This window comes from Acipenser ruthenus, chromosome 5 (genome assembly GCF_902713425.1).
Source record: "Acipenser ruthenus chromosome 5, fAciRut3.2 maternal haplotype, whole genome shotgun sequence".
Lineage (NCBI taxonomy): Eukaryota > Metazoa > Chordata > Actinopteri > Acipenseriformes > Acipenseridae > Acipenser > Acipenser ruthenus.
The window spans coordinates 37,842,567-37,868,199 of record NC_081193.1 but is presented as its reverse complement, the minus strand read 5'-3'; the positions used below and the strand labels follow the sequence as shown (position 1 = coordinate 37,868,199).

The following is a 25,633-nucleotide window of genomic DNA, read 5'->3' as shown; positions in this document are numbered from 1 at the left end:
TAAAAAAAAAAGTTTAGGTTACCAAAAACTGAAAAATAATGTACATTTCAGAGTTATACAAAAAGGCCTTTTTCAGGGAACAAGTAATGGGTTAACAACTTACAGCTGTTCTGCAGCAATGGAAGTAAATTAAGCCTTGAAAGTTGATGCTAACAATTCCTACAGGTGTCCCAACGTTTGTTGATTACTTACAAACCCTCTGTCTGTATAAAAGCAGTGTTGGAACAGACTGTGTTACTACACCCTCTTAAGCATTATTTGGACAGTATTGTACTGCAGGAAGTAGTATATTGCTCTCATAATGGCGAGAAAAAGGCAATTTACAAAGAAGACAGACAGACCATTATAACCCTTAAAAGTGTAGGTCTTTCCTTTAGAGAAATTGCAAAGAAAGCCAAGGTGTCAGTGAGTACAGTTTCCTACACCATCAAAAGGCACTTGGAAACTGGAGGAAACTCTGACAGGAAGAGGTCTGGCAGACCCAAAGCCACAACAGAATCAGAAGACAAGTTTCTGAGAGTCAACAGCTTGCGTGATAGGCGGCTCACAGGACAACAGCTTCAAGCACAGCTTAACACTGGTCGAAGTAAGCAAGTCTCAGTTTCAACTGTGAAGAGAAAACTTCGAGCTGCAGGTTTGACAGGTCGAGTGGCAGTAAGAAAGCCATTGCTAAGATGGCAAAATAAGAAAAAGAGGCTTGCCTGGGCCATGAAGCACCGCCAGTGGACTACTGAAGACTGGAAGAAGGTCTTATGGACCGATGAATCAAAATTTGAAATCTTCGGTTCATCACGCAGGGTTTTTATACGCCGTCGAGTAGGCGAAAGGATGGTTCCTCGGTGTGTGACACCAACTGTCAAACATGGAGGAGGAAGTGTGATGGTCTGGGGCTCTTTTGCTCGATCCAGAGTCGGCGACTTGCACAGAGTGAGTGGCACCCTGAACCAAAACTGCTACCACAGCATTTTGCAGCGCCATGCAATACCCTCTGGTATACGCCTAGTTGGTCAGGGGTTCATCCTACAGCAAGATAATGACCCAAAACATACCTCCAGGCTATGTCAGAACTACCTTAGAAGAAAAGAACAAGACGGTAGGCTTCAAATCATGGAATGGCCAGCACAGTCTCCAGACTTAAACCCCATTGAGCTGGTTTGGGATGAACTGGACAGAAGGGTGAAAGCAAAGCAACCTACAAGTGTAACACATTTGTGGGAACTTCTGCAACAGTGTTGGGAAGAACTTTCCGAACAATATTTGATTTCCATTGTAGAAAGAATGCCACGAGTGTGTTCGGCTGTTATATCTGCAAAAGGTGGCTACTTTGATGAGTCAAAAATTTAGATTACATTTTGTTAAACAAAAGGATTCCATGAATTTATTTTTTATCTCCAATTGTTTATTTGTTCTATGCTTTAATTTCAGAGTACATTGAGACATTAAACTGCGTAAATTTCAATAAAAACTGGAAAAATGGAGGTGTTCTAAAACTTTTGACCGGTAGTGTGTATATATATATATATATATATATATATATATATATATATATATATATGTGTGTGTGTGTGTGTGTGTGTGTGTTAAGGTTAATAAAAAGAATAACATTTTGCCACTGCCGCCAGCCGCTCATCTAACCCCCCCCCCCCCTACCCTTAGCTTTAAAGAATCTTAAACTGAAGAAATTACTGTCTGGAATACAAACTTTTCAAGTCCTTTTCAATGCAATTTGTAAATATAGACAATCTTAGGAAAATGTAATGCTGGATTCTGAAGAAGCCTGCCACACTCAAACTAACAGCCTTGTCTGTGCCCATGGTGACTCAGAAGAGGATTACAGTAGATACAATACCCCTACATAACATGTCTGGAACACTCTGTCTCCTTTGACAAAGCAGAAAAAAAGGAATAGTACACCAAGCAAACAACATGCGTCAACAGCACACAGGAGAGGAACATCTAGTACAAATAGAAAATGGATGACAAATACAAATTTTCATCAATGTCTTTTTATAAAATAAAAAAAAACATAAAAAAGCAATTAGGTACCTCTGTAGAGTTTTGGACACTTCAAAACAACATGTATTGGTTAAACTGTAGGTTTTTGACATGTTCACTTGATAGATTAATGACCACTGATAATTGACCATATACTGTATGACCAAACAAGTTGCAGGATGACAGATTTTTAAAAATGTTTTTAAATGTGTGTGGGTTGGACAAAAATGTCACAGAAATAATGTACCAAGTAGGCTATAGTGTAAAATAACTACAATTTTAAAGTGATATTGAAATGTTAAAAAAGGTGTCTACAAATAAACTTTCCATTGTGCAGTTGTCATTAAAACAAGCTCCAATGACATACTGAAATAGTACAGTAATGACCTGGATTGCTGTTTATGAGTGGCTTCAACCCCTTTCATGTTCTAAGAGAACAACACCCTTACAGCAAATATCTAAAATTACATGTTCAATAGGAGTGACAATATACACACAAAAAAAAGTCACATGACCCCCTAAAAGCCCCAGAAAAATAAATATGTATTTCCCTCCTCAGATGCGGAGAGCCTCCAAATGGCATTTGCCCAATCCAATTTTTTTATCTTGCTCTTAACTGTATTATTACTTGTACTGTGATACTTGAAATGTATTTGCTTACGATTGTAAGTCGCCCTGGATAAGGGCGTCTGCTAAGAAATAAATAATAATAATAATAGGCAGTAAGCATGCCACTGACCAGGGGGAAGTGCTTTAATATACAAGGAGACCTCACAGGGGGATTCAAAATAAAATTTACCGTGGAGGATTTTTTTGTGATCAGCTTGGAGTCTCTGCGCTGAATAATGAAGACCACGTCCTCCTACACTTTAATTACCTTCCTCTGTGATGAAATAATTGACTCAACAGTTTTTCATGCAAGTGTATGTGCTACAGTATATAGTGACATTTGCATAAGAGATGACATTTATGTAGCAGCTGTATCAACAAATCATCTTCCACATACGGAAAAGCAATTCTGCTGCGTGGGCCTCGATTCTAAGTTGCGTAGCTACAGAAACTATTAAAACACATCCAGTGCTAGCAAGATCAAAAAGTCTTGTCATTTTGTTGTTTAGTACTGTGGGCAACATGAGTTGAATTTTGAATGGTGTAGGACGTCCACATTTTAGATAACCGGGGTCAGTCTACAGTAGTACTCAGGAGTTATGACAAGCCCCTCCAATCTGACGGCAGTTTGTCATTGTACACGATGTGAGATTGTGAGATGAGGTGTATAGAATGGGCCGACATTATGCACCAAGGCTAGGTCTGGATGGCTTTTGATTGTTGACACTCCTTCTCAACCCTCTCAAAAAAGTAAATTCATGGCTGCCCCCTGACACACCTTACTCTTAATACAGCACTTCCCAAGCCTGCTAAAGTAGTCCTAATGTTTTATTTATTCTTTTCAATAAATTGGCATCAAGAGTCAGGACTGTTCTTGAACAACTGCTTCCAATGCAGTAGTGTATTCAAAATGGTGTGAATTAATCAACCTGCTGCATTGTATTTTGATACTGAGAGTTGAACCCTCTCTAGCTATTATATTGGGGGGTAATCACACTGCCTGCAGTAGCATGTTCTGACATGTTATTAACAACTGTGAATAAATTCCCTCCTCTCCCTCTGGTATTTGTCCAGGTGAATGTGTGGTCACAATAAGGCATCTATTTGGAGAACAACTGTTTTCCAGTAACAAATTAGTGTGCAGTTCCAAGCACTAACACTAAGTCTGGTTTACAGCATTGGGATGGAGTCTGGGCAGTAAAAATAACTCTTCATAGACTTGTCCTAACTTAATGTGTGATATTTTATGAGAAAGGACTAAGGCCCATAAGTTGGAAATTTTGCTTAGAAGTGACTTATTTTATTAATGAAGTTGTTTCACCTTTAACGGTACCATATGAGTATACTGTACTTGCAGAACTTGTCCATAGCCACATTCTAATTCTTCCCCTCCTCTCCCCACAACTGCACCTATACGTGGCTGTCTTGTAGTGTAACACGTTTTATAATAAACAGCTCTCTAGTAGATATTGCAGGACTTTTATTGTGCAATTTAACATATTGGTTGGTTTTAGTAGTAGTAGTGGTGTTTATAAAGCCTTACAGTAAGTATAACAAATAGTAGTAAATATAACAACCTGTAGTACAAAATGTGTGACAGGAAGACAGATAATTGCAGAGATTACCTTGACATTATTTCCTTTTAATAGACTGTAGCAGGGTAGTTCCTCCCTAGGATTTGCCTCCATTAGGGACACCTTTCTGTGACAGAAAGACAATGATTCTTGGTGGTAAATCTCCCTTCCGACCTGTGATGGCGCCAAGTAACAGGAACAGAGTACCCTGGACTACTTGGCCTGGCACTTCGTTCCGAGGATTAAAAGGAAATCAGTAATTTAGAAAAGGGGCGGAGCTTCCGTACACTAACTCATCGACCCGAAAGGGAAATGATGTGGCAGCCACGGATTGGAGGAGCGGCTGCAATCGTTTACCAAGGAGTCATGAGTGACGGCATAGGGGTCGAAGCGATGTAATCTGTTCCTTCATTTTGGTTAATGAAAAGTGACTCGGAAGGACCTGTGTTTTGTGTATCGGTATCGTGAGTGTTTGTTTGTTCTATTTGTTGCTTGTTATCACTAGACAGCTAACACGTTCTGGAGCTGTCGCCAGAGGCCAGCACAAACCCGGAACAGCACTGTACTTGTATCACACATAATTGTATTTGCACCACTAGCACTAATTCACACACTATCGGACTTGTGTATGTGTTTTGCGTGGGTGTATAATAAAAACTGGACTATTATTTCGGGACAAATCCGGGGATTACAAATTAAGTAACACACACTGCTGTATACTTAACATCATTTATTGTTTACTGTTTGTTTTGCCGTCAGGCACTGGACATGAGAATATCATTAAACAAACCTTTGCACCTGGATTATAATTGTCCGTCTGTTCATTGATCACCTGCACCTGCACCTGCACACATGTCAAAGTAGAAAAATATCTCAGGAGTAATGAATGCATTGTGTTGGCCTTACTTTACCCAAGTGAATTAACTACAAAACAACGGATGCCAAATAGCAGTTCAAGTTAAACATTGTTTTGTTTATTCTCAAATTAAATAGTTCATAAAAGTAAAAAAACCTCCCCTTTTTAAATTAACTACAGCAGCCTTATGTAAACACACCTTTTAAAGATGTCCCTGTATAACACTCCAGAAATACCATGGATTATCTCTCACCACTGCAACAGTACATGTGAAGTGCAAAAAACATTTATCCCCTAGCCACCGTTTACTGCCAAACTGATACAAGGCCTTAGGGAAAATGTACTTTACGAACAGATTTGTGCAGGTTAGTAACTTATCTGGAGCGTTGCTTACAAGGGTTGTTTAATTTTATGTGATTAAATAACACAGTACATGGATTAAAAATAATATATATATATATATATATATATATATATATATATATATATATATATATATATATATACACATTTATGAGCTACATTCATAAAGATGTAATGTTCCAATAAATGCAGTGGATGCATTCTTTGGCCTGCTAATGCTTTGTGAATACAGTCTATTAATAGTTTACAGAGAAAGGGCACATTTTTGTCACATAAAGGCATCAAGATCATGCCAATGAGCTACAGCATCAATCATAACCTGACAGAATTCATTAACAGCACCATTTTTAAACTGTCAGGGCTGAAAATGATCTGACTAGCAAATGATGAATTTTGCATTTATGGGTATGAATTTCAACAGTTGACCGCAGTATGTTTGCTAGGCTGTAAATCCAATGTATTAAAACACATTATATTTAAACACTGCTATGCCCACCATGACTCTTCTGCAGTGACATCTAGCCCAGCCTTGCTAATACAGCCCTCAGAGGTACTTTATCCGGCCCCCACAATTTGGCCCAGCCCAATTACACTGTAAGAAATTTGCGTCTATTGGGTTATTACAAGCAAGAACTCCAAATCCCATCAGCCATTAGAAAAGTAGCAGGAAACTCAGAGACAAAGAAGCAGAAGACAGAGAGAGAGACAGCCAATCATATCTCGCGCTTGGTGCTTAAGGCGTGTTTTCCATTACACATTGTACTGACTCAAAAAAGATAACACCAGTAGTAAAACAAACCAAATAAAAAAACTCAAACTCTCAAAATGTCCAACAAAAGAAAGATCGAGAAGGAAGACAGATTGTTTCAGGAAAGGTGGAAGTCTAAATATTTCTTTGTAGAACAGCAAGAAAAACCAATTTGCTTCGTATGTAAGGGAAGTAATGTGGTGATAAAAGAATTCAATGTAAAGTGCCACTATGAAACCAAATAAAGAAAAATATATCAAATTTGAAGGAAAGCAAAGACAAGAAAAAGTGGCCGAATTAAAAACAACCCATGACTTAAAGCAGAACATGTTTAAACAGGCAAAATGTGAAAGTAATGCGGCAGTAAAGGCAAGTTACCTTGTGTCAGAGCTAAATCGCAAAGTTGTCAAAGCCTTTTTCTGAGGGTGCTTTTGTAAAAGACTGCATGCTTAAAGTCACAGAAATAGTCTGTCCTAAGAAAAAGAGTGTGTTTTCCCAATGTCAATCTTTCAAGAAACACCGTGGCTGAAAGAGTGGATGACCTGGCTACCGATCTTCAAGATCAGCTCACTGCCAAAGCAAGCGATTCTGTAGCCTTTTCTCTTGCTGTTGACGTGAGCACAGATATTAGTGATATCGCTCAGTTATCTATTGTTGTTGATGCAGACTTCACTATTACCGAAGAGCTTTTGGATGTTGCCACTAGGCACGTGTGGGAGGGTGCGGGTATTCACTGACACGGGAAACAGAAATGGTAGTTGACAACACCACACAGGTGCTCGGTTTTATTATTTTCTTTTGTACTCTGGTGAGGTGTACTGATTTCTCTGAGCCCGTAGAGGGCGCTTGTGGTCCGTGGTCTGGCTACCAGCTATGGTATCCAGAACCAACAGGGAATACCACGGCAGGGTACTCAGCTACAGTCCGGCACTCGCAGGTGCTCACAAATTATAAAAACGAAAAAGGCAAAAAGAAACAGGGAAAATAAAACACAGTAAGGAAACACTACAAAATAAATGTGCTGCACTTCGCAGCGTGAATCTCCCCAGTCGCCGCTACCCGTACGACCCGGGACTCCGTCCTACACTCTGCTGTCTCCCTGTACAACAAATACTGGGGCTGCCCAACGATCCCCCACTTTTCCCTTTCTTTCTTTAAAATTATTTTCTTTGATTTTTCTTTCCGGGCGTTTGTTATCCTCCCGTCTTTCGGTAGTCAAAGCGAGACCGCCTTGCTCGCTGTTCCAGTTTAAAGGGGCAGATCTGAGGAAACAACAGAGTGTTACTTTATAGGTTAGCAATCCCATTAAAGTCCGCCTCCCAGCCACTCAGAGAGGGGAAAAGCACACACACCCTCTTCCCCACCTCTCCGTGTCACCACCGTGACTGGCAGGCAGAACCCACGGGACTGCCGCCCCCTTCCTGCAGCATCGTGCATGCGTCAGACGGCCAGTCCAGGTCTCTCCCTGTTACAGCACGGCACTACCAAAGCTAATGATAGATTTAAACAGCTAGAGAAGAGTGTGCACAACATGAAATTACAGTGGGAGAAATTAGTTGGCTTGACAACAGACGAAACGCCTGCCATGTGTGGTGACAAAAATGGGCTTGTTGCTTTGGTGCGCAAAAAATTACAGGCAGTGAATTGTCCAGTGACACTTACAACTTACCACTGTATTCTACACCAGGAAGCTCTGTGTGGGAAGGTGCTGAAAATTGATCACATAATGGTCACGTTGTGAAAACTGTACATTCAGGGTGAAAGGTTTGAATCAACAGCAATTCCAAAAGCTGCTTGACGAGCTCAATGCTCAATATGGTGATTTGCCGTACCACCCCGGAGTTCACTGTCTTAGCCATGGTGCAGTACTTACAAGGTTCATTGAATTGCATCAAGTAAAATAACTTTTCATGCACAATAAATGGAAAGAAATTAGAGAGCTTTCAGATGCAAAGTGGTTGTGTGAGTTGGGATTTCTCTGCGATATAACCGAATAGCTCAACAATTTAAATGTGAAACTGCAAGGCTGTAAACAAGTCATAACAGAACTGTATTGCAGCATAAAGGCGTTTGAGCTAAAGTTATGTTTATGGGAAAAACACATGTAGCAAGGAAACCTTTCCCATTTCCCAACGTGCCAAGCGGTATGTGATTCTATGGCAGATTTTACTTTTCCTGGTAGTGAGTTTGCTGCAAAACTAAAATGTGTTGGGTGTGGAATTTGAGCTCCATTTTTCAGATTTTCACAGTCCTAGGTAAAATGAAATCATACAGGCTGTTTTTCATGTAACTTACTTGACTATTATTATTATTATTATTATTATTATTATTATTATTATTATTATTATTATAAATGACAGTAAGTTTTACACCTTGGCTTAACACCAAAGTGGTATCAGTGCACTGAACAAGATCTGTGTTTTTATTTAATATGTCACAGTGTGGGGCAGTATGATCATGTGACATTAGAGGTCAAATGTCACTAAGTCATGTTTTGTGCTGAACATATCAGGAACGTTACTTGGTTCCCAACATAACAGAAGCAGCAGCTCTCAAACATCACAACAAAAATGTAGGCAATGTTTTGTGAAGTAGCACGTTTTTTAACGTTGCAGTTTGGTTGCAAGAGAGCTATACAAATAGAGCAATGGCAAATTATTAATCACCACTTTTATTTTATTTTAACTCTAAAGCCCTGAAGGTCAGGGTACTTTATTCAACATGGCACTAACAATTAAAAATTAAAATAAATAAAAGAAAGCCATTTTTCATAAACCATAATTGTGTTTATTTTATTTACAGCAATAACCCAACCATCCAAGTTATTTTGTGTTTTTTGTTGTACAGTGGGATCCACATGTTCCTACCCCTGTGTTGCCTGTCGCAACAGTCGCATGGAACCAATTGTGAATTTTTGGAAAAAACTTTTAAATCACCAACACTTCATTATTCCTGCCACCAGTTGGCAAAAGAAAATGGGAAAATGGGTTAAAATAACAGCAGGGGCCGCTGCGGTCTTCCATTGAATGCTTTTGGGAGACAAGGGTACTGCAATTTATTTATTTATTTAAAACACAGCAAAAGTTTAAATGAAAGTTATTTATTTTTAGCTTATTTCCACATTACAACATAACATTAAAAACAAACTCTCCATCCCCATTTAGTAATGAATGGGAAGCAATTGGATTCATATATGTATATATGCATATTTCAGACCTCTAAATTCCTTTTAACTAATAGTCAATATCCCGATTCACAACTCAAAAAAATTTGACAAAAGCCCCCATGCAGAGAGAGCAACACTTAGTCTGGAGATTGATATCTCACAGTAACAGACAGACGGTAATTATTATTTATTATTTGTTCATTTAGCAGAACTATGCATCAGCTCCTCCTAATCCATGAAGGGCGATCAAGGAACGAAGTGGTGAAATCCCTCTAGGCTTGGAAGAACTAATCAGAAAAACAAGCAAATGACGACCCCTTGTGGAGTTAGCACAAATAATGAGTTACAAATAGTGCTTATGGAATACGACAAAGAAAACTACAGCTTACGAATATTTTCACATCATCTCAATTTAAAATCCCTACAAACACATGACAAACGCAGGATATCAGTAGAGAATACCCTAGGTAAGACTAAAATGATGTGATTTGTGCATCTTTTGTTATAACATCAGTCGCGACTGACGTTATAACTGTAAGGGCGACTGATGTTATAACTGTAAGGGCGACTGATGTTATAACTGTAAGGGCGACTGATGTTATAACTGTAAGGGCGACTGATGTTATAACTGTAAGTGCGACTGATGTTATAACTGTAAGGGCAACTGATGTTATAACTGTAAGGTCGACTGATGTTATAACTGTAAGTCGCCCTGGATAAGGGCGTCTGCTAAGAAATAAATAAAAATAATAATAATAATAATAATAATAATAATAATAATATACGGAGGCTGAATAAACTAACATTAAGGATACTGTAAATTGTTGACAAATGCCTTGGTTACACCATAATATTGTTTTAGTGTAATAGTGTCACTAATTGTCAAATACAGTTGTATGGTTTTATGGTTGTTGAGAACGGGGTATAAAAATAAATATCTGTATTTTATAAAAGGTGTATCAATTGTTCGAATTTGAATTAGGCCCACTAGTTGTTTTAAATATATTTAAATTAATGACGATATTCTATGTAAGGATACTACTGATACTGCTATTGTAATTAATACTAGCAGCTGTATCACTGCACCGTCATTTCAATAACAAGGAACGTAAACATCAGATGAAAAAAAATTTAAAATACAGATTTAGCTAACAGACACATTTCCTTTGATCCAGGTCAATATAATTCAGTTAATAGAAATACTGATATTTAAATATTTATTACTGATCTCACAGCTACTGAATAACTATAAGCTATAAACATTCATCTCCGCAGCTGCCTGCCTGCCTTCTTTTTTCATTTGTAGCAAACACCTTAATTTTAAACCGATACACGATTATTATTCTAACTAATGCATGCTGTATGTTGATTACACCTCTTTTATTATTATTGTTAAATGTAGCCTAATGTAGTCTACATTTCCTTTTTATAGTGAACCGCTAATAGACATAATTCCATCAAAAATATCTTGTTCGCCAACAGTTTGAAACATAGCACAGCTAGTGAAATAGTGGTCTACTTCGTTGGTTTTAATTTAATTTTCTTTAGGCCTATTAGATTTTTGAGTGGTTCAAACACTAATATCCAACAAGGATATTCTCCAAAACAGATTGACAAATGGAACATGCCATCAGAATACCAAGAGAAAAAATGTTGGAATACAAAGTAATAGAGTCTAATAGAGTACCCTTAGTTTTTACGTACAATCCAGCCCTATGACCTCTCCACAAAATCATCCGAGAATTACACCTCATTTTAGCTGAAGATTTCACCTTCTCCAATATTTTCTTGGAAACACCTCTCCTATCCTACAGACAACCACATAACCTGTCCCATCTTATCATCCGGAATAAACTACTAACTGACCTGAAAATTCACACAATGGAACTAAACCCTGCAATAGATGTAAAACCTGTCCCCATATCTCTATGCAGAAGACTATCCTCACAACACAAGGGAAACTGGAGATAAAAGGATCATTTACCTGGAGATCCAAAAACATAATCTGCATGATTAAATGTAGCAAATGCTCCAATGGGACCTACACAGGAGAAACCAAATAACATCTTCGGACAAGGATGAATCTACACAGACACACCATCAGTAACAAAATTACCAGTACTCCTATTGGCAACCATTTCAACATGCCTAACCATTCTCTGTATTTTCAAAAACACACAAAACAGGACCATGTGTGTGCCCATGTTTTACAGCAAAACGTTACAGTAACATGTCAAAGTAGAAAACTATCACAGGAGTAAAGAATACATTGTGTAGACCCAAGTTAAACATTGTTTTGTTTATTTCCGAATTAAATAGTTCATAAAGTTGACACCGCATTTCACATGTCGCGTTTACGCAGAATTCTGTGTCATATACGTTGGACATTTTAATAAAACGCTAAAAAATAACAGCAGTGTGTTTCTAAAACATAGATGTAAAAGACAACTGATCCCCTTTTCATCCCTATCCAACAGTTTTATGCAATGCAACGTGTAAAAATGGTTCCACTGCTCCCTGTATCCCATGTAGCACTGCGCACGTCCCTGGTATTAGTGTGACTCAGTAATCTGTATCAGAGCATCTTACCTGTTGACAGTCTCAGCCAATAATTTGGACAAGTAAAACACATACTCAAAAATCATGGTTTAAGACCACCTTTCCTGCTTTCACAAAACTTGCATCAATTGCAATTACTATACCTGTATCTTGTGTACCACTACCAGCAGAATGGGGTTTTAGCTGTCAGAACAGAGTGCACACCAGCATGCACTCTCGTTTATGTGAGTATCATCTAAAACATGTCAATTTCAACAGAAGCTCCTAAGAATTATTAAGACTTTGATTCGGAAAGAGCACAAGTCATTTTTTAACTTCGGTGCTAAAAGGAAATTTTAAAGAACTTTTAAATCAGCAAAACTGTAAATAGTTATGATGCTGACAGCTGCCCGCAGAGACTTACATTTTCTAGTAGAACACTGATTTTTACATCGTGAATGGGGGATTTTCAAAAGAAAACGTTTCATGGTAACTTTGTTAATCTGAAATAGTTACATTGGAAAATAATGTAACTATGTTGATGCAATATGCAGATGTTATGGTTGAAAATGCAAATTGAGATGGAATGCTTTTTACAATTGCACATTTTTAAAGGCTAGCACGACCTCTGCCGCATTTAATATATCTATATATATATATATTTTTTTACTTTTGGTATTCCTTGCCATTGTCATTTCTTCACAGTATACAGTGGCCATAGACAGGTTTTCATAAAGTAATAACATAAGGTTTACTTGTGCCTTACTGTAGCTGAACAAAACCAAAAAGAATGATTTTAACTTTAAACACTTCAAATAAAACAAAACGTGGAAATGGTGTTGTAAAATGAAGGGGGGAAAAAACTCACCGTTTTGGTTCTCGTTTATTACACTCCACATAACAAAAGTCACAAACAAAAAATATATAATGTATACAATCCATATAATAATCACTACACAACATTTACAACAAGTTGGGCATTGTTTAAGCGAGTCATTTCAGAATGACGTGCTTACCTTTTTTCTGTCATGAGATTCTCATTTGCGCTAAAGCAGCACAACGCTTTGCATGCTTGCATGCGCATAATCTGGTTTGTTTACTTTTTGTTGTCTAAAACTTTTAAATAGAGGCTCAAGAGCTGCTGTGTTAATCCTGTTTTTTTTCTTTAATATATTAATCTCGCATATCACACAGAGCTCTTTTTCATTTGTCATGATTGAAACTGTAGCGAAACTTTTGGCAAGGCGGTAAATAAGTGCAAGGTATTTTTGTAATTTCTAGCGAATAAGAACATCTGAATTTTGTATCCGACTGCATTTGAATATTCGGATATTTGTCCCAGCACTATATATAATATAGATGTATGAATGTATATGTGATATACATACATGATATACATACATATTAGAGTGTGACACGGGAATGAAACTTCAGTCATGTCCCATCCTGTCCTGTGAAAAATGTTCCTGTCCCATCCCATCCCATGAAAGGGTCATCATTTCCAATCCTGTCCTTCCTGTCCAAATTTTTTCTCCCCTGTCCCGTAACTTTTTTTTTTTTTTTTTTTTTTTTTTTAAATTCCCGTCCCATCCTGTCCTGTCAAAAAAAATCCCGTCCCATCCCGTGATAAACAGAGATCAACTATTATTTGGAGATACATATATTTTCGTATTCATGTATAAAATTAGGGTTTTGCACTAAACACTACCGGTATATTACTAGTAATTTGTTTTTAGTTTTTGTTTTTTCAGAAAGAAATACAGTGCAAGCACAGGGTCTTTCTTAGCACAATGTGCAATATAATGATGTAATTTAAATTCGGTAATATAAAAAACAAGTGTGTAAAGTTTTGTGTGTCAGTTTTAGTTTCTAAATCGGTTACTAAGCAACCGGCTCAGATTTTAGTATGTCAAAGCCACAATAAACTGTCAATGAAATACAGTATAACGAACCATTAATTCATAAAAAAAAAAACAACGACAAAAAAACATGGTATTGAAATAATATCTCATAAACGTTAAGGGAGTATCCATCATGTATTTATTTATTAAAAATCGTAGTATTATACATACCCCTTCAACGTGGCGCCGAAGCAGTACCTCAAAAAAATAGTAGCTGCTTCGGCCAAATCGTAGCCTTTGACATCTGTGAATTATGATTAGGCGTAATAATCATAAAAAGCGAAAATGTGCACATCCTTAATATACTGCACATATTTATATAGAGAGAGATATGTTAAATACATGCCAGTGGCAATCCACAGCGTTCAGTTATTCTGCTAGTATCAATATTTATGTATGAATATTGTTAACTAAAGGACTGACATAACTAAACAATTATGGGTAATATGAAATATTTTAAGTATCAATCTATGTTAAACGTAAGGGTTTTTATTAACTATTCCGTGTTGCCAAGACGCTGATTCGTTTGCGTTGGTGTTGTCGGAGTTTCTCTCCGAGTTTGAACCTTCTGATTCAGAGGCATAGGGCTCTAATTGATACGGGAGACAATCCCTGTTTTCTCTCTCTACATCAGATCCATCACTACATAATTCACATTCGTAAGAGGTGTGTGAAACTGATAAAATTAACCTACTATCACTTTCACTGTCATGTCGCTGTCAGCCATACTGGCAGATGCAAGGAGCCTGAGGTCACAGTCTGGCCCCACACCAGGAATTAGAGATCGCCCTCTTTGTATTTCCTGGTATTATTTGATTCATTGTAGCGCGATTAAACATAATTTGGTAAAATTAATGTGATTATTCAAGTGAGACCTATTAATATTATTTCGTATGCTTATGGTAACAGTCAAATTCTATGTCATAGGCTCTTACAACTTTAAACAGCAAAAAAAAAACACTCTTCCTGTCTGCTGGTGGCAGAGTAGTCCTGTTCCTCCCCATTCCCGGAAGCTTAAATCCCGTTCTTGCCCGTCCTGAGAGGTTTATTTATTTTATTTCCCAGTCCCGCCCGTTCCCATGAGCTTCACTCCTGTACCATCCCGTCCTGCAAAATTTAACACAATTTCTTTCCCGTACCGTGGGAGTCCCGTCTTCATGTCACTCTCTAATGTGTGTGTGTGTGTGTGTGTGTGTATATATATATATATATATATATATATATATATATATATATATACTTTGAGCTAATATATATATATATATATATATATATATATATATATTTTTTTTTTTTTTTACTATTATTTATTTCCCTATATTAGTTTGCACTGTTACCATTTTTGCATTTTATTCATATAATTCATTTATTTTGTCTTTGTTTATTATGCAGCCACTCATCCTGTTTTTTTTTTCAACACATTTTTCCTGACATTAGAATTGTAGTGATTCAAAATGGGTTAACATCAATCTCTCTTTCCTACTTTCACCTGAAGAAGAGACCTTTGAGGTCTTGAAAATTTGTGGTTCTTTTTTTGTTTAGTTAGTCCAATAAAAGGTATCACATCTCCTTCTTTGTCTATCATTGGCTTTTTGTAACTTAAATTACACTCTGAACTTTGGAAAGTTTTCTGTTTATAGTGTGGCAGAGTAGGGGGAGGAAAGGTGTAGTCCTGGAGGATAACTGGAATACATCCCCCAGAATGCCACAGGGTTGGTGTTGGCCAGGATGGGAAACACCTGGCTGTAAAAGTTAATGAGGGACACCTGCCTGTGATCAAGCAGGCAGGTGTATATATAGCAGGTCAGAAGAGCTTGATAGCTGTCTGTGTTAAGGCTAAGGTCTGGGAAGAGACCTGTGTGGGAACCTTAAGAGAAGGTACTGTGTTTAAATGCTTATGTGTATAAGTGTTGTGGTTTTTGGTCACTGGTAAATGGCGTAGTCGTCCGGTATTAGTTTAGCACTCTTTGGAGTTAGGCTTTTGTTTTGTTAGTTTTGTATTATGGAAACAAATAAATATACAGGTACAGTCCTGTTTCATTTCACTTGCTGTTGTGAGAGTGTTTTTTTTTATATATAAGAGAGACAGTGGAAAAGGTCCTGAAGTTAGTTACAAATTAAACTGATTCAGACATAAACACCAACAGTATCAGAAATTATCAGGAATGCCTGAAAATGTTGGCTTTTTAAAATTTGTGTTTTTAAAAAAAAAAAAAAAAAAAAATCTACTATTAGAACACACAAGTCAGGTGTTGCTCTCTGCAACACCAGACATGCTCCAACATGCCTGGAAGACCAGTTTAAACACACTTGTGTCTGTACTGAACTAAGCTAAAGAAGCCCATGTAAGCGTACAGGTCATAAAAGTACTTTGTACCTTAGGATAGCTTAAAATGTTATGTTTTAAGTGAAAAACTAAACTGGTACTATCCTCGGATTCAATTTATACATAGAAAAAACAACCTACTAGTGAAATAACAATGATTGTCCTGTGGGGAACACCTGATCCTGGTGTTCTTGCCTGTTAAGTACAGACTGTTGGATTGATGTGTTGTACCATTACAAATAACCCATGCTGTAAAAATAAATTGCCTTCAAAAAATACAGAAGATATAACCATACATTTGCATCATAAGGTGTACAAAATGGTGCAGATCTTTGGAATTGCAATGTTTCACATTCCTGTAAGTTTTAGACCAGCTAAGCTTGTTGACCAAATTAGATACAGTGCCTATAGTAAGTATTCACCCCCCTTGGACGTTTTTCCAGTTTGTTGTGTTACAACCTGAAATCTTGATGCATTTAATATGACTTTTTTTTACTTTGATTTACACAACCTACTCAACACTTTGAAGAGGCAAGATAATTTTTATTGTGAAACAACAGTTAATGAAAAATAAAACTGGAATGTCTTGGTTGCATAAGTATTCACCCCCCTGAGTCAATACTTGGTAGAACCACCTTTGGCAGCAATTACAGCTGTGAGTCTTTTGGGGCAAGTCTCTACCAGGTTAGCACATCTGGATTGTGCAATATTCGCCCATTCTTCTTGGCAAAATTGTTCAAGCTCTGTCAAATTGGATGGGGATCGTTGGTGGACAGCAATCTTCAAGTCTTGCCACAGATTCTCAATCGGATTCAAGTCCGGGCTTTGACTGGGCCACTCTAGGACATTCGTTTTCTTGTTTAAGCCACTCCACTGTCACTTTGGCTGTGTGCTTGGGGTCATTGTCCTGCTGAAAGGTGAAGATCCATCCCAGTCTTAGGTCTTTTGCAGACTGAAGCAGGTTTTCCTCAAGGATTTGACTGTATTTAGCTCCATCCATTTTGCCCTCTACCCTGACAAGCTTCCCAGTCCCTGCCAATGAAAAGCATCCCCATAGCATGATGCTGCCACCACCATGCTTCACAGTAGGGATGGCGTTACCTGGGTGATGTGTTGGGTTTGCGCCAGACATAACGGGGGGGAAAAAAAAATCAAATTTAAATGCATCAAGATTTCAGGTTGTAACACAACAAACTGTGAAAACGTCCAAGGGGGGTGAATACTTACTATAGGCACTGTAACTTAATTATTATAGTACGACTCGACTAATTAAATATACTGTGTGTGCATGCTTTTTTTTTTATTGGCTTTCCAATGTTAAATACTTCAATCAGGCTGAATAGTCTATTACTTAGAGTGCTGACTAATAAAACATAAAACTCAAATGGGCAGACTCCCATTACAGAATCCATAATGTTGTTGTCACCAGCAATTTTGCAGTTGACAGAAGACAAGCTCAAGTAACTACAGTATGAGTTACAAAAAAAACACCACAGCAATAGTAATTGCTTATCAACCATGTTTTTACACAGTGTTAATTAAAACTTTAAAAAAGGACATGAAAAGTACAGCTGCACAAACAAGCTTCTCCTACAAGCAAGCTTGTCTACGTCCTTGTCAGGTTAAATTCTCTTTGGGCATCCACTTTGTCTCGGTTGGCAGACTAAAGAGACTTTTATATCGCATGGGGATTTGAACTGTTCTGTTTTCGGAGGGAAAACAATGTAATGTTGAAGGTTGTGAAGGAAAGTGATTCTTCTGTTAATCGTTCTTGCCCCAAGTAATTCCACATCAGATCAAAAGTTATTTTTAAAATTATTTAGAATTTGTATTAGACTGGAGAACGAGGGTACCTCAGCACTTTGCTTAAAAAAAAAATTTGCATACCAAACACCTGAAGACATGTTGGGACATGCCTACTGTATATACTGACTAGTAATTATCCAAGAACCATTGTGTGTGTGTTTTGTTTTCTTATTTTTTTTATTTTTTCTATTGCCAGTGTTGAGGCTCAGTTGATTAAGTTTAACACTGCTGGAGGTTCCCATATCCTTTGTAGTATAAAAGCTATGGGCTCAAGCTACACAATTACAGCCTTGAACGATAGATGGCCAAGTGAGCCAGTGCCATAATGTCTATGACGACTGACTTCCATTAATTTGGATGTGATTTCCTAAATTCAAGCACAGATAAATCTGTGCAACTTGCAACTGAATAAAGAATTTACTGTGTCAAGAAATATTATCCTACCTTTTTATTAGGCACATCGCTTTCTCCCATGAAACAGGAGGGTTCTGATTGCAAGTTTATGTATGCAAGTATACATTTTACTGGATAAACATATGTTTTTGTTTGCAATTATTACTAAGGCTGAATACATTAAGCATGCAGTTTTGAATCCAAAGTCAACCTTTTGTAAGCATTTTGTGAGCCATATTGGGTTTTTACCCATTTACAGAGCAGATCTGTGCTTTTCATAGATTAGGGCCTACAGTATACTGTAGTCACTGGAAAAGGTACAACTATAAATAATGTGTATGATACCATCGAAACATGCAAGGAACCACTATAGAGTAATTCGTGTTTAATCGCCAAGGCCTCACACACACACACACACACACACACACACACACACACACACACACACACACACACACACACACACACACACACACACACACACACACACACACACACACACACACACAGCGGTTCGCGCGACAGCCATATTAACAAATTGCACTCGCTGCAGTTGCTTGTTGTACACACACGCCTTTCATTACTTAAGTGAGTGCACTCCCTGTTTAAACAAACCACTGAACTCGCACCACCATTACACGACATTTGTTAGGTTTGCGTGGCGGCAGCATGGAGGCTGTGTTTTTGGAAGAAAGTACAGTATGTAATAGATCGAGAGCTTGTCAAGCGCAGCTATGCTCTTTTCTGCAAAACCAGCGGAGACACCGTTTTGCTTTTTTCTGCACTGCTAAATACAGTGGCGACGATCTGCAGTACCATGACGGTAGATCGAAACATTTGAGCGATCTTCTGACCAGAAGGCTGGTGGGAACGACTTGAGTAGTCTCCAAATGACTGGATTAAAAATGTACGCGTGTCTAAGGACTTGTATATTCGTCTTTGTCATTTACTGAGACCTTTCCTGGAGTGCCAAAACACACAGATGATGGCATTATACAGATTCCTAATGCCACTTCATGGTTTTCAGTGTGCAGATTCTTCCATATATCAACTATCTGCGAATATTGAAGTTCAACGCACCTGTTTATACATCTGTTGGACTTTGTTATTGAAGGCACAGTAAGTTTGGATTATAAACACAATAAACGATGGCCTCGTTACTTGCACAGAAATCCACCGAGCTCCTACTGTGGTTGTTTAGTGCAGTTTTAATACACACACACAGTTGCTGCGCATTAAGTAAACATACTGAATTAATAACATAACTCGCTACTTGTTCTGAACAGGATTAACTAGTGCTGTTGTCGCTGCCTTTTGCAACTGAACTGTGTGTGTACTTAAACCGTATTAAGAGCAAAAACATGAACTCGCAACCGAATTTAGGCTGTGTGTGTACGACGCCTTATACCTCATTTCCATGGCCAGCCAAATCGAGACTACTTGAGTGCGCTCGAATTGGTCTTAACTCGAGTTGATGTGAAAAAGGAGGCATTTCCATGGTTTTCCAAGTTACTCGAGTTATCACGTGAGTTGAGCAGGAAATACTTGCGAGTTAAAGGTCAAGACGTGCATTCGCTGCAGATGGTATTACAGCCAAACTGTCAATGATTTCAAAGATAAATCTGTCTAGATATTCTTTCGCATTTGTTTCATGCAGTACATATACCTCTGACAGACTGGTTTCCAGAACAGGGAAAGAAGCGCTGGACTAGGGAAATAATGTGTCAGATCACATATGTGAACGACAGTAATAAAGCCAATTTGCTTAAACATTAATAGTAGGCCGGACATAAGGGCTCCAGAGTGGCGCATCCAGTAAAGGCGCTCCACATGGATTGTAGGATGCGCTCTATAGTCTGGCCGTCACGAGTTCGAGTCCAGGCTATTCTACAGCCGACCATGGACGGGAGCTCCCAGGGGGCGGCGCACAATTGGCCGAGCATCGCCCAGGGGGAGGGAGGGTTAGGTCAGCCAGGGTGTCCTCGGCTCACCGCGCACCAGCGACCCCTGTAGTCTGACCGGGCGCCTGCAGGCTTGCCTGTAAGCTGCCCGAGAGCTGCGTTGTCCTCCGACGTTGTAGCTCTTGGGTGGCTGCATGGTGAGTCCGCAGTGTGAAAAAAAGCGGTCGGCTGACGGCACACGCTTCGGAGGACAGTGTGTGTTCGTCTTCGCCCTCCCGAGTCAGTGCAGGGGTGGTAGCGGTGAGCTGAGCTTAAAAAAAAATAATTGGCCATTCTAAATTGGGAGAAAATAATAAAAATAATTGGCAACGACTATATTTTTATTAATTTTTTTTTTTTTTTAAAAAGTAGAACGGACATTTCCATCAAAGAATTTTAAAAAATCTGGAATTGATCTGATGCAATCAGAAACCCAGAGGCACTGTAAACTGCCTGTTACTGTTGTAGGGCTGTTATTTTTTATGTTAAGCATTTTTTGTTTTGTTTTGTTTTACAAGGGTTTAATTAAGTAACGGCTAAAATTGTTTGCTACACATGTTACAAAGTCTGTAACAATGGTTAACTTGTATTTTTGATACGTTGTAGATATTACTAGACACACACCGTGCTGGTATAGCAAAGTCCATAAACAAAACAAAACGTTAAAATAAATTAGTTCTGCACTATAAAACGGAGCTGATTTTACCAGTGCTTGCTAGTGTCAATGTAGATGCTAGTATAACCAGTTACTCTAAGAGATACTGTTTTAGCAGACATATTTCTAAGTAAACATTCATTTGAATATGTTTTGGAATTAAAAGTATAAATCCAAAACTGCATTGCATTTTCTTTGTGACGGGGGGGGGGGGGGGGGATTGGGGCAACTCGAGCACGTACCCGGGCTATGTGGAAACGTGGTATTAGTCTGCTTCCATGAGTATCAATTGAAATGACACACAACAATGATCTCGCTATGTAAACTCTCAGACATCGTAACAAACTATTTCTCAGTACTATATAAAAAAAAAAATTAAAAAGCGATGCAGCAAAGTATAATCTGTGCCACAACACATGTACACTTGAGATACTATTGTACATAAACAAGGCTGTAATGTAACCCCATTTGGTTTGAACCTCTGGGAGTCCAACAAGCCCTTACGTCTTTGTTTTTTCCAGTTGCTGAGTTCATACAGTGGTAGATATTTTACTGTAGATATTGGTATTGCTTTTTTGGATGTAATATAAAAACGTGTTAGTGATGCGGTCTGGTGTCAGGGGTTTTTCCAATTTAGTATTTTAAGTGTACAGGCTATTTTGTGTTACTATGACTACAAAGTATAATTTTAACATCACTGCCATACTACAAATGGATTCTAGAAAAAAAAAAAAAAAACACTATTTACCCATTAAGAAGGAATGCCTAAAACAGTCCTACAAATGTCAAGTTGATTATATAATTAATGTAACTTTTGTATCATCAAAATTATTAAACTGTTCATGTTTTTAAGTGTAGTGTACTTGGCGTCGAATTAAAACGACAGACCAGTACTTCCATTGGTGTCAATATTAACATATAATACATTACTAGTAGTTTAGATCTGCTATAACAGTCTGAAATGTGTCAATGAAAATATCAGATCCTGCATTCTAAATTAAAATGTCTACTGTATCAAACTTAGGGAAGGTGTCTACTGAACAATCATTTTAATTTAATTCTACTGGTCCAAGTACTGTAGGTCAGCTTCTGTAAAACTATATTTATTCGAATGTTGATGAAAGATAATTTTACCAAATTTAAAAAAAGCATTCTGTTCACACCCAAAGCCACAATTATTCTATTATTTTGTACAAGAGAATGAACGCAAACGTATTTGCATATCTTAACATAGCTGCACGTATTTTTCACCAAACATGATAAAATAATAGCTTACTGCTTTACTCGCGTTACCTTTGTAACTATTTAATCATCACAGACCTTAATGTAAATTAAGACATTAAAAATATACACTATGGTATCTAAAAACACTAACCTCACTATTGTGTCCTCTTAAATTGAAATTTATCCTTTGCGGCGTATTCCTCTCTCTTCTGCAGTGACTGGAAGTGAATGTCACTCCAACAACCCCCCTGCCGTTCCCGGTGGCCAGCCACCCTTCCTCGTAGTAGCGTCTCCTGCATACCGGTTTCTCCTTTTCGCTCTTGGGGACTCTGCCTTTCCAAGAAAGGCATAGGATGTTAGAGTCGCTGCAAAGGACAGGACCATGTTCCACGGCAGCAAACATCCTGCTGTAGAATATAGTTGTTTAAGTAGGTAGGAAAGGTGGTCTCAGTTTTTGTACTATTTGTATTATTATTGTTGGATGTGGTGGTGTTTATTTAGGCTTTTTTAGAAATATGAACCTAACAATTACTGTGAAAATCTATCCACTGAATGGTGAAGTCACAAATGCTCATTACATGGGCATGGTAGTGATTGTTCCAGTTTCCTGAAGAGACATGCGCACTCCTCCCCGTCAGGTAAACCTATTGTCTTCCCAAGGATTATACCAAGTCTGACAACTGCCTCATTACGACCATCTGACTGGTGCACGTCCAAGTTCAGAAGTGACAAAAAAAATCCAAATGAAGTGCCTGTGCGATCTTAAGAAACAAGTTGTTCTTTAGAAGAAAATAAACAGCAAAAAAAGGATTTAATTCAGCAAGTGGGTTTGCTTTTTACTGTAGGTATAGTTTCTCTCACGTAAGATAAACCACTATTAAAATCGCATACATGAAAAGGCACACAAACAAGTCCTTCTGGTTTAACTAACATATTGTTGTTGTTTTTCAATGTAACATTAGATTGTTAGAACGCTGTTTCCCTGCAACCGTGAAATTAAAGTTGAGATTCTGTTGTCCAGTAATGTATCGTAATTCGAAGGGAAATAAGCAACCACTGGGCTTGTTTCTGTCATTTTTTTCCTTTCCCTTGTTCGGGTTTAAACTCAGTGTAGCATGGTTCATTAAACAGGAGCGTGCTGCACTAAAAGCAACCGTACAGCCTGGGAGAGAATCCAGCACGAATTATATAATTACCTACAATGAATCCTGAAATGTAAAAAATGACTGAAAATAACATTCAGATGCCCTCAGCAGTACATCCAACAGCATCAGTTATAGAACTGCGTTCTGTAAATAGCCTGCAATTCCGATTTTTTTGTTCAGCTCACCAATTTCACACGTGATTTGACTTGAATTCGCTGGAGGCAAAGTGAGTCTCCTGTAGATAACTGATCATCTTAATTTGACATCACTAATAATGTGTACTTTGTCCTCCATGACTTGCCTTGTACTTGATCCATTATTCCCATTGCACTGCAAGCAGCCTCCAAATCTTTTTTACAAATAGCATACAATATAGCACCAATGAATGACGATTGGTCGCTATGTATTATATGTGCAGGATTTTGAAAATCTCCTCCAAAAACGTCTATTCAACCAATCTTTGACAATCTCAGTAGACGACAGCTGTCCGATAGTAATTCCCCGTGTTGGTTCTCGCTTGGCTGTTAGATCTGTTATTCAATATCTAACGGTCTGTGTTCAGTGGGATCCGATTATGTTTACACCCGCTAGTTTATTATTTTTTAAAACGTTTCCTCTTCAACTCTGATCTCCCGTCTGTAACATTTCGGAATTCTCTTTATCAACTGTCCATCTGAGGTGGGGGCGGGGGGGCCTTCTCCCAGCAACGTCATTACGTTACCCTGCCAGCCACCAATCAACGTCGGGAATCCCACGCAACAGCCAGGTTTCTGTAAAACAACCGAGGCAAATACATTACAAAAATACTGAGTAGTGTATGATCAAGTATTGCAATTTTAAAAGGTTGTATTGTCACTATATAGTATCTCCCATATGCACACACGATCACCATTTAACTTTTAAGCCATCATCACCACACATTTTGAGAGTACTATTTGCACTGTATATTTTTTGGTGAATTTGTATTCAATGTTTGATTTTTAAGTCCTGGTAAATGGGGTTATCACACTAGTACAACAGCATGTCAAACGCATCACACTTCCAGGTTAACTTAATCTCTTTACAATAAAAACGTCCGTATCCGAAAACAACATCGAATTTAAGTTGGGCTTAATTATATTGTAAAAATGTCTCGAGACTGCAATAGCTCACTATCGGAAGAAGACTACAATGTAAAAGGGAACTAACTGATGTACTGAAGTGAAGTCTACAGTGTATCTGTACTGTGCACTATTCCCAATTAATGTGTTTTTCGCCCATTATTTGATTTCCTAAAACGCTATAAACAGTTAAATAAAAAAAACCCCACATATTTTAAAACATATGAATTACAAAACCATATGTATTACTGGATCTATCAATGTGCTATTTTGCTCTTTTTCAATAAAATGCTGAAAAATATACCTTTCCAAAAGCAGCACCGAAGACCCCAAACATACACTACACTTACTGTACATATTGTCTGTACACACACAAAATTATTACTATAATTACTGTATGTATAGTCTATCGCACGACTCTGTTGTATACCACCTGCTTACATATTGTGCTTGAATTTGGGAAATACAGGTTTGGTTTCTGTGTTCGAAAAATAGAAAATTATTAGAAATAACGGTACCCGCTATATACAGACTGATTGGGAAGGCGTTTCGATAGCATACACATTATGCGATAAGACAACACCTGTAAAATACATCACCACTCTGATTAAAAAAAAAACAAAAAAACATATAACTTAACATTATTATCGTTAAAAAACAATTTTTATTAAAGGTAGATATTAACGACCTAACCTAAAATGTAGTTGCCATAAAAAATTTTAAAAAATAAAAATGTATACACACAAGATATGTTATGCACACACTAGTACAATATCCCTCTTCTCTTTTGTATGTCTCGTTACGGTATGCATTGGATTTTTCAGAGAAATGCACCGGTCTAGCTAAACGTATGAATTATACATATATGAGAAATTCTTTGTAAATTAAAACATTCCTTGCAAAACTTACTTTTTTTGCAAATTTCGCTATTTTTCCTTTATTTAATAATCAGCCTCTTATCTTACCTCTTCTGTGTTGCTGCCACTCTGCTGGGCCTGACTCCAGTGTCACGTGGCCATCACATGACTAGGTTTGGTTGTATAATTTCTCCTCTCTCCCCCCCGCACTGTCTGTCCGCATCTCTTACTGCAGCCTCAGGCATAAGGTCTACATTTGACAGTATTAAGCTACAGCTTATAATTGTCCAACACTTTAACATTATATCATACATTTACTTAACCATTATTATTTAACTTTACTGATTCTCCCAAAATATTTGTATTTTATAATGCCAATTTTTTCCTTGCTAATATCATTGATGTAGAACACAAAAAGTCTACTGTATATAACATTA

The 25,633-nt window shown here is 37.8% G+C and overlaps 1 protein-coding gene across 2 annotated transcripts in view; it reads right to left on the bottom strand.

Annotated features, from left to right (window-relative positions):
- LOC117403345 (tubby-related protein 4-like) overlaps positions 1 to 25,367 on the bottom strand; it is an 81,740-nt gene extending 56,373 nt beyond the window's left edge. Inside the window, exons 1-2 of one of the 2 annotated variants that reach the window (XM_034005423.3) lie at positions 25,305 to 25,367; positions 22,246 to 24,009 (exon numbers count right to left, since the gene is read on the bottom strand). In XM_034005423.3, the coding sequence (XP_033861314.1) occupies positions 22,246 to 22,497 (252 nt within the window). In that variant the 5' untranslated portion in view covers positions 22,498 to 24,009; positions 25,305 to 25,367. Of the gene's footprint in view, positions 1 to 22,245; positions 24,010 to 25,248 lie in introns of both variants that reach the window. The other variant, XM_059024143.1, reaches the window with a different exon arrangement.
- Positions 25,368 to 25,633: the final 266 nt, after the last annotated feature.